General features: G+C 39.2%; 1 protein-coding gene across 5 annotated transcripts in view; it reads left to right on the forward strand.

Moving 5' to 3' along the window:
* Nucleotides 1-10,880, forward strand: part of ibtk (inhibitor of Bruton agammaglobulinemia tyrosine kinase) — a 33,999-nt gene extending 23,119 nt beyond the window's left edge. For all 5 annotated transcript variants that reach the window (XM_077526274.1, XM_077526275.1, XM_077526277.1 and 2 more), the window contains 3 exons: nt 1,710-1,907; nt 7,405-7,537; nt 9,932-10,880. In XM_077526274.1, the coding sequence (XP_077382400.1) occupies nt 1,710-1,907; nt 7,405-7,537; nt 9,932-10,057 (457 nt within the window). In that variant the 3' untranslated portion in view covers nt 10,058-10,880. The remainder of the gene's footprint in view (nt 1-1,709; nt 1,908-7,404; nt 7,538-9,931) is intronic.
* Nucleotides 10,881-11,135: the final 255 nt, after the last annotated feature.

Consider the following 11,135-nt stretch of genomic DNA (forward strand, 5'->3'; position numbering starts at 1 on the left):
ATGTTATACAAAGCTGGCCACTTCACGGAATGAGACTCTCGATCCCCACTAAACAATCGATGTCGACGGGACGTGCAGATCATATTGCTTTAGTCGGTCGAAGTCCAGTCCTGTGCTGTACTCCAAAACGATGTGCAAATTACGTCAATTAATTGGACCTCATTCCGATGTTAATATGCAGTTACATATTGTAGTCAACCTGATTCTAGTCATTATTAGTGTATGTCGCCCCCAGGCTAGCGTCATTGTGCATTAGCCGAAAGGTGGGCTGTCATTTATGGAAATTGATGATTGTGAAAAACATATAGACCCATTCACTACTTAGTGTGATATGGCCGTGAATGTTATCGCCATTCAGTAGTACCGTTCACATTCCGTTAGCATAATGTAGCTACAATAGGCTTTTTTCACGGAGGAAAATAAGGCAACATTTAGCCTGATTGAAACGCCGCGGAATGGAACGTCTGTTCTTCATAAAGTCATTCTGTTCTTATTACATTCAACTTTGCCGCCCCTTTCACGCTAAATGTTGCCGTCCACCATCACTTTCACCCCAATAGTTACGACCGAGAAGTGATCGATCTTGAGGTTACTGCTATTTGAAAACAACACATTTTCTTCTAAATGTCAAGACACTCGCTTCTTACCTTTTGGAGTAGAAAGAAAGCCAGCTGTGAATCACTTTTCTAATCCGAGTCCGATCTCAACGCTCTCCACCGCTGAAATGTCAAACCAATGTTCACTCTCGTTCTTGCGTTCTTCGTTCTTTCTTCTCGTTCTCGTCGGTCACTATCAAGCTTAGATTTTTATTTTATTTTTTCGTGGCACTTGACATTGTTTTCATTTTTTTTTTTTTTAAGCAGCCTTCCGCGGAGTAACAGCGGGTGTCTGGGGCAGCGAAAATCTGTACTAGTTCCGTCTTCGCGCGACAGGAAACAACTGACGAGGATGCACATGACGTCACATCCCGCAGACAGAGGACGGGAAATTCGAAGGATTCGGACCGGACGCTTCCTAAATAATATTGGCCAGAGGCTTGTAGGAGTACCCATTGTGAACAGCTAAGATGTTGATCTCCTAATTAGAATATGTTTCAGTCATAAATGGTCAAATAAAAAGGCTATTGTTAAGATATTTTGGGGGGAAATCCTCCATATAGTAGCTTTAAAGGCCTTTAAACTAAGTAAAAAGTTATGACTTATAAGTTTGTAATGCTGGACACCAAATTTAAATGCCGATATTTTATTTGCACCAAATAGTGGTTACCTGCCCCCTTTACTACTAATAATTGTTATTGTATCAGCCTTGTAAAATACATTTTATTTATAGGCGCCTTTCTGGACGCTCAGTAACCGTACAACATTTAATAGCATACAGATTTATATATATATATATATTTAAAAAAAAAATGAAATAAAAAAAAAAAATCATTCCATCAACTAATCATGTGACATATATGCACTTATCTTATAAACCGTTTTTTGTGTCCATTACTGTGGATGAATTTTCACAATGTGTGGCAGGGCTTGGTCCCTAGCCCAGAAGAATAGAAGACTGAATCGAAGGTTTGCTTTACTCGTATTCATTACTAAAAACTGAATTGTTGTATATGATTGATAGTTATACATGGGTTCAATTAGTTTGACTCTCATAAAGCTGCACCACCTCGATGTGTTTCATGTTTATCCTGCATCCATTTCTGTCATCAGGGCAACAGTCGTCCAGTCCCCGCCCATGTCTTGCTCATTTCGGGCACTGCTCGAGGAGGAGGAGAAACCACTCATCGGACCGGGGCATTCTGAAACACAGAGGGGCCAAGGTGCTCAAGCATTCCCTGTCGGTGTTTCACCTGTTAGCAGGAAGGTGACATTTAGATGTGCCGACAGCAGTGAGCTGGAGAAACCTGGGTAAGTTAACTACATGTAGTGTGGTCTGCTATCACTGGGAGGCACTGTTGTCATAAAACAGTGCTTCCACCCTAGACATGTCTAAATTAGTCATTCCCAACTACTGAGCCAAACACAAGAGGTCATGGGGTGTGCCATAGGAAATGATCCAATTTCACTTAATTGGTCCCACCGTGTGTGGTCTTCCTTCAATGCCTGCAAATTGAATTTGTAAATTGAGAGGCGGTCATTATTTGAACAAATACTGTACTTTTTGTGAAACTATTCTATATGTGAACCTATACTATATGTGCTATTAGTTTTTTGTTATGTAAAATATGTACCATCGTCCAATGAATGTTGGGAAACACTGGTCTAAACTGCAGTTTAAAAAAATCACATAATCAGACATCCACTTAAAAATAAGCAACCCCCATATCAGTCTTGACTCCTGACTATATTATACTATAGATTTATGTACATTATTTATATATGTATATATTTTAACCGTCATTATGTGGGTGTTGATTATCTTCCAAGTCACTTTTAAATGGCCATTATGCCGAAGATGAACCACAATCTGCAGACAATTAAATCTAGCCCTTGGAAATCCCTTATTCTGTTGAGTGTAATTTATGCTCTGTCAGTGAGGTTCAGCTGCATCGCTTTGAGTGCCTGTTCTAGAGGCTGTCATGGACACAATGAATGTGGGAGAAAGATTCTCATCTAGTGTTGTCACAATACCAAAATCTTAACTTCGATTGATACAATGCCTGCATTAAGTACCTCAGTACTGCATGGTACCGGAACAATGTAATAAAAACAGTGGAATAATAGCTTCAAATTATTTTATTTATATTAATTCTATTATTATTATAAAGATGCTAATTCGAATACGTACTTTCATTTTTTTTTTTTTTTTTTTTTTTTTTTTTTTTTATAAATACTTATAGTTCTATGGAAGAAATTGAATTTCATATAGCTATTGCCACATCTGGCTGAAAAATAAAACTGCACACTCACTTCTTCACATGCATTCTGTGCACACTCTTACGTGCACAACTATATTAGTGAAGACTTAGCACAGAGTCCATACTTGCCAACTCTCCCCATTCATGCGCAAGAGTCCCGGGTTTCAAATCTATCTCGCATGGCTTCCGATCAGTCATTTCTCCCGCTAATCTCCCGATTTTACAGCGAAGTAAACCGTTTACATCGTGGGGAATATTTTACACAGGATCTGGCATCCCCAGTCTGCTTGTACGGTAAGACTCCTGATGTAGGCAATGATGACATTAATAATGCCAGATAATAATAACATTATTAAAGGTAATTTGAGAAATGTTTTCATTTCAGAAGTATGTATCAAACTGGTAGCCCTTCACATCAATCAGTACCTAAGAAGTAGCTCTCAAAAAGGTTGGTGAATTTGACCAACTACAACTTGTGGTTTATATGATCAATTTAAGTCAACTTAACAAATATGGCAATGCAAATGATGTTTTGTCTGAACTATATAAACAGTAATGACAAACATTTGAATCTTCACATCAAATGCAATGCATTTTTGTGTTATAAGTCAGGAAAACACTGAAGAAAATGCTTACAAAGATGGACTCCAGTGGAAGTGGGATGATCAGCTCAAAATGATGGTCAGCAAGGTTGACCTGACCTTAGACACCGGGTCAACCTGACTTAAAACAACACTCATTTCGAAAAATACACACACATACTCACAAGACTATTAAGCTGGGTGTTATAGTTAATATTTACAAAACACTTTTTCTTCAGAGGTTTTTCAGAGTTCCTGCTAGTCCGGAAAGTTGCATCTCTGCTATCATACTTGTGCTGTATGTTTACCCTGCAGCAGAATTTTGAGAAGTCCCCCAGATGTTAAACAGCTGTGTGAGTCTTGAGTGAACCCAGTGATGCTAATAAGAATTGATAAAGGCACCCCGCATGTCACACCATATCATGCAGAAGAGGGGGCAGGCATCAGGTTACTCTTGGTAATTAGCTGAAGAGTCGAGCACCAGCCGCATCAGCCTCATCATCTGGAATGTACTTTCCATGCGCAGCATTTATGATCGAAGAATCTTAACTCCCTCCCTCCTCTCCGTTTTTAGGAATTCAACTGACTTTATGCAGTCTTCATATGTCTTTAACATAATATAGTAAGGACACAAAAAATGTCCGCACCTCATAAATCAAATTGTGTAGTTCAGCTCAGGTCGCTCTCTATATTACTCTCAGATTTTTGGTCTTCATGGTAGGACTCCCTTCGCATAGAGGGTGTTCACTGTAATAACCTAGCAAAAAGTATGGAATGACCAGTCTTGGACGATCACTCACTCAGACGTTTTATTCTGTAGATCAAACTCAGATAAAAAGCACGAAACAGTCTAAGGTCATTCCAAAGTGCAACATCTTGGCTTTCAGAAACATTAAAAGAAATGAAGAAAATACATTGTGCTGGTCAGTAAATGTTACTTTTATAGAGCAAGTGCAGGGAAATAAATATGGAATCCTTCCATTCTGAGGGGAAAAAAAATGTAATCATGAAAAACAGACAGAAACACATCACTAGTATTTAGTTGCACCACCTCTGGCTTTTATGACAGCTTGCAGTTTCTGAGGCATGGACTTGATGAGTTACAAAGAGTATTCTTCATCAATCTGGTGCCAACTTCTTTGATTACAGTTGCCAGATCATTTTTGCAGGTCAAAGCCTTGCTGTGGACCATGTTTTTCAATTTCCACCACAGGTTTTCAATTGGGTTGAGATCTGGGCTATTTGCAGGCCATGACATTGACTGGATGCGTCTTTCTCCAAGGAATGCTTTCACAATTTTTGCTCTGTGGCATGACGCATTGTCATCTTGGAAAATGATTTCATCATCCCCAAACATTTTTTCAATTGAAGGGATAAGAAAGCTGTCCAAAATGTCAATGTAAATTTGTGTATTTATTGAAGATTTAAACACAGCCATCTCCCCAGTGCCTTTGCCTGACATGCAGCCCCATATCATCAAGGACTGTGGGAATTTTGATGTTTTCTTTAGGCAGTCCTCTTTGTAAATCTCACTGGAACGGCACCAAACAAACGTTCCAACGTCATCACCTTGTCCAATGCAGATTCGTGACTCATCACTGAAGATAACCTTCATCCAGTCATCCACAGTCCATGATTGCTTCTCCTTAGCTCATTGCAGTCTTTTTCTTTTTTGTTTAATCGTCAATGATGGTTTCCTTTTAGCTTTCCTGTATGTAAATCCCATTTCCTTTAAGCGATTTCGCAGAGTTCTGTCACATACATTGACTCCAGATTCCTCCCATTTCTTCTTCATATGTCTTGTTTTCATTTTCTGTTTTCAAGACATATGGCCTTTAGTTGTTTGTCTTGACGCTTAGATGTCTTCCTTGGTCTACCAGTACCCTTGACTTTAACAACTAGGGATGTAACGATATCCCAAAAAAATCACGATACGATATTATCACGATATGAAGGGCGCGGTACGCTAATTATCTCGATATTGCGGGGGGGGTATTTAACACATTCACTGCCACCCCAGCAAAAATGCATCATTTGACGTCTTTTTCTGTCAATGGCAGTGAATGAGTTAAAAAAGACCACAATATTGTAAAAACGAGAGCTCATACTAAAAAAAAAGCACAATATTGTGCTTTTGTACACAACAGCAATGCATATAAACCACCTACAATCTCTAATACCAATATTGAGGCACTTGGTAATGCAAGCACACATTGATCGCTTCACAAGCAAACTAGGTTCCCCTTCATCTGAAAATTAGCATAGATTTTAAACCTAGAAGGCCAAAACATCCCTAATGAAAATTAAATTGCACTAATAAACTAGCCACTAGAAGGTGCTAGAACTGCACAAATGGAAATCAACCTGACTTTTTTTTTTTTCAACAGATGTGTTCCTTTTAAATATTGTGAACACGACGACGACGATATTGTGGCAGTTTTAATATCACAATATCACGATATTGCCCTTATCGTGACATCCCTATTAACAACCTTCCCCTGCTGTTTGTACTTGGTCCAGATCTACAGCTGACTGTGAACACATCTTTGGCAACCATATGTGTAGAGTTACCTTCTTCAAGAAGTTTGATAATCCTGTCTTTGATCTCAAGAAACATCTCCCTTGTTGGAGCCATGATTCTTGCCAATCCACTTGGTCCAGCAGCCCTCCAAGGTGTGATAACTGCACTGTTTTTAAACTGCTGACTAACAAGCAGATGTAATTTGAGGCAGGTGCCCAAGGAAGGGAAATTGACTGGGTGTGTCCTTATTTTCTTCTTACAATGGAGTGATTTCATATTTTTATCCCATCTTTCCCTGCACTTGCTCTATAAAAGCAACATTAACTGACCAACACAATGTTTTTTCTTCATTTCTTTTAGTGTTTCTGAAAGCCAAGATGTTGCACTTTGGAATGACCTTACGACTGTTTCATGCTTTTTATCTGAGTTTGATATACAGAATAAAACGTCTGAGTGAGTGCTTGTCCAAGACTGGTGATTCCATACTTTTTGCTAGGGGTAGTATGATGTCAGAATTTTTCTTATTAGGGCCTGAGTAGCAATAGCTTGCGAGGTCCCTATTGTACCTATAGAATTTTTTTTTCTTCTCTGCAAATGATCACATTATTGGGGACCTAAACGAAAACTCACCAAACTTTGCATACTCTTCAGTCCCGGGGAAAATATGTGAAATTATGAGTCGTCATAACATCATGGCCCTATACCGCCTCCTAGAGTGTAAAAATAACCAATCCCAGCACATTTGACCGATTTGCTACGAAAATTGGCAGGCATGTACAGCACCCCCGAGATGCACAAAAAAACAAGTAGAAGCCATATCCAAAAACGTACAGGAAGTGAGCTATGAATTGTTGACCAGTCTGAACACACTACACACGGCAGGACTCTATTAAGATTATCTTTTATATGATATTTACTTTATATTTATTTATACTTGTGCACAAAATAAATAATCCATATGTAACAGTTATTGTGACATTTTCAAAAAATTCTAACTCGAATATAACAGTACCTCAACATGCAAGTACCCCAAAGTGGCCCTGGGCTGCAAGGGTCCTTGACAGCTGCTCGCAGCTCTAGTTAAAATTGAAATGCCAAGAAAATACCTACCTACCGATGTAGCAATGCAGACAACTGAACTGTCAACTAAAATAGACCCTCTGGTCTATAAAACATTGTGCGGGTGCAGTGTATAGTGATCTCTCATCTTAATCCAAGTTACAACTTAAAGCTGGACATTCTTGTCTTAATACTGTTGGAAGTGAGGTCCACACCATGCAGATGGAGAGTCAGACTCGTTGCGCAGTTACATAACGGGTGTATGCAAGCCAGACGGAAAGGCGGCCATTCACACAGAAGCTTGTCAGTAGAAGTTCACTTAATTTTGTCCTCCCGCTGTGACAGTATTGCCCCTCATGCATCCTCTCTCCTTCATCCCACCTCAGGCCCTGGGTGATGGCAGCAGCGGGAAGCCCGCCCCTCCCCTCCCTGGTGACCTTTGCATCCATCGTGGAGGAGGAACGGCAGCAGGAAGCGGCGCTAATCCGCAGCCGAGAGAAACCACTGGCGCTCATCCAGGTAGCACGGCTTGCCTGTGTGTGGTAGTGCTTTCTTTGACTGACAGACCCACGTGGCATGACACACAACAGACATAGTCTCCCTTTCCCTCTGTGGCAGACTATATTCTGAACACGGTTGGAAAAGAAGTTTTTCTAGTCAGCCTTGTTTCATCACCTTCCTAAAGCCCCTTTTCCCTCAATGACTCTGGTTTAAATCATCAAAAACGTGCAGTGAACCCCATGCAATAGGTGACAATCTGCGATATACGATTTTATTTTTTTGAGAAGGGTGGTTTTGCCCTTCCCACAATAAATTTTTCAACCCCACTTTATGTGGTCCTCAGTGTTTGTTGTCATGGTCTCTCTTGCACAGTTAGCGAAAATAAGAGGTAGTGTGTATGCATCAAACTGTAATTTGTCACTCCCAGACACACATCAAACAAAACAAGCAAAAAATAAATATTTAAACATCAAAATGTGTAATCAAACAATACTTTGATCAAATGAAAGTATCCTATCATAATGCAACTATATAATGCCAAACAACATAGCTAACAGAAATTAGCCTAGGTATGATAATTGTAAACATTCAAACAAGCAACAAGCAACAATGAATATTCAAAAGGCAGATTTTTTTTTTTTTATGTACTCATTTACATTACAAAAACAAACTTATTCTACTATAAACTTTTAATGTAAACCGAATGTGTCCGTAATGCGATTTGGATGCGCACAAAGCACGACATGAGTGATACACATTAAAAAAACAACAAAAAAACGGCGTGGCACAGTGTTTATGAAACTAAATGTGGCCCCCTGTGTTGGGGCTCATTTTATATCTTATCAACAAAGAAACGAGGCAGGAGGAGGTAGAAATATTTTGGGGATATGAGGCCACGCTCCTTGATCTCTGATCATGGAGACGTCTACTAAAGATGACGTCACATCACCGCAGCGTGTAACTAATTAAACCATCCACAATGCTGAGTAACTATCATCACAAATGTCCAGTTAATGTTCATGTTCCAAAGGGCTTAAATTAAAGTCGTATGAAATCAACACTGTTCCGACAACTTCACAGTACGGATGAGTGTATACTGCAGAGACATCGGATACATATCCAGTTTATATCATCCACCTGCGAAAGAGGCTCAGGTCGGATTTGGAAAAAAAATCACAATTGTACCGTTCACACTGCATGAAAAAATCAGATGCACATCCCATTTTGGCAAAAAATAATAATAATTGAAATTGAGCTGCAGTGTGAACATAGCATAGAATGTGTGACTAAATAATCATTTCAAGTAACTAGTGATAGAAGACGTTACTATATCTAATATAGTAATGTGATTACAGTTACCAGTAGAAGACTTATTTCATTACTTTGACTATGAAATTAAATGGATGGTTGACTCATTGAGCCATTTTCAACAGTAAGAAGATATTGGGTCTATAATTGTGATCACGTCATTATTTTTCACGAACAATTAATACCTTTAAAAAGTGATTTTACCACTTGCTGTCGACTGAATATGACATCATCCGTGCTGAAGAAATGGGTAATAACCAATCACGGCTCAGTTTGCTCACCAAACCCAGAAAACAGGTGAGCGGTGATTGGCCGTTACCTATTTCATCAGCACAAGTGATGTCATCTTCAGTCGACAGCAAGTGGAAAAATGTGTTCTGAAAGATATTAATTGTACATGAAAAATACATTCTGGACAAAATATTAACTTCATATTGCTGAAAATGGCTCAATGAGTCAAGTCATCTTTATTTATATAGCGCTTTCAAATATCCTTTTAAAGTGAGCAAAATGTACTGTATGTCTGTGTATCAGGGAAGACAATAGCATACATCTGCCATTAGTTTACAGGAGTGAGTAACACAAGTCATTGATCAACTCACCAAACTCAGCCAGTCTGGTACATGTATGATTTGCCCATGCAAAATTAACAAATAAGAAATGAAGGAGGTAAGACACACCAGCACTAACATGCTTCAGCACAACATGGTTACTACACTTACTTTGTGCAACTTTAATTCGGACTTGCCTGTATACTAGTGTAAAAAGTCCCAAAAGGAACATTGCTTAAAATTGTGTGATCAATTAGCTGTGATGTAGTGGGGTTCAATGTATATCACCTCCCTTTCCCTCTGTGGCAGACCATCTTCTAACCACAGTTAGTTGGAAAAAAAGTTGGCCAAGTTATTCTATTGCCAGCCTTCTTTCATCACCTTCTTCAAGCCACCCCCAATTTCTGTTTGTCACATCCAAAACATGTATTATCATCCAGCTTTTAGTGTCAGCAGTTTTTCTTTTCACCCTCTAAGGGAGTGTGGTTCTGCTGGCCACAATTTCCTCAAATATGTCTCCTTCCCCTGACTTTCTTTTCTTCTCTCCGTGTAGATTGAAGAGCGTGCTATTGAAGACCTTCTGTTCCATTACAAGGCCAATAACAATCCCGATGAGCTGATCTTGGTGGAGAGGGCCCCCACAGGTCCCATGGCAGCTCCAATATGGAACAAACATTGATTACTTGCCACAATGTAGTGTTGAAGTGAGAGGATTGTTGGCAATGTGATAAGCTCATATGCTCATAGTTTAGAAATATATGCTACTTTTTGCAGTTACATCAAGTTGTCCTCATTCGCTGCATTGTGTTGTGCGTTGTCACAGGCTGAATGTTGTCCATAAGAAAATGGAGCCCCTCTGAGGCATTGGAGCTTTTTTATGTGTTACGTACTCACATGGCTTAAGTTAATGCTTCTCAATTGGTATTGTAATGTGATGTTGCCAAAGAAACCAAATTGAGATGATGGAGACACACACACACACACACACACACACACACACACACACAGAAAGTGTGGTTGGACTTAAGCGAGTATTGGTTGATTAGTTGCAAGTTCTCCTTGATCTTGAGAAAGTTTGGAGTGCCAACTAGCACTAGAAAATGGCAGTAGCTTATGTTCTGTTTGCACGATTGCTTTTTCCAGATCATTCAGCTGATCAGTTTGCAAAAATGTTATGTCATTGGCATCAAAAACTGGAGTGAATCCAAATTCTGCTCATCTTCCAGTCCGTGTGGTTTGGTGTGTTCTAGTGACATAATGCATATTTCACAGGGTGGATTTTGTGGAGCTGAAGAAGGTGCTGTAATCTTATCAAACTAAATAAGATTTAGAAGCTCCTAATTACATTTATTTTCAGTCCTTTTTTGCTTTCTTTTTTCTTCAGCCAGTACGGCCAACGTAGGTACCTCAGTTAAAATGTGACATTAACGTTTGTGTGATTGGACAGTCTTTCAAGATGAGAAATGGCATTGCAATAAAGTATCTCGCCTGTGCAATGATGACCCAGTCGAAATGTGAGTGTAATTATATTGCAGCAGTCTGAACAAAAACAGTCTTTAATGTCCTTAATTATTTCCTAGCCTTTTTCCTTTTCTGGTGTAGAATCTGCTGAACTGAAAGCAATAATAATAATCATAATTTAAAAAAAAAAAAAAAAAAAGGTTGCCTCCTGACATATTAGCTGCCCTGCATGAGCCACTAACATTTTGCACATCTCTGCCTCTGATTAACTGTGATGACCCTGATCAGAACACGGC

Source organism: Festucalex cinctus, chromosome 7 (genome assembly GCF_051991245.1).
Source record: "Festucalex cinctus isolate MCC-2025b chromosome 7, RoL_Fcin_1.0, whole genome shotgun sequence".
Lineage (NCBI taxonomy): Eukaryota > Metazoa > Chordata > Actinopteri > Syngnathiformes > Syngnathidae > Festucalex > Festucalex cinctus.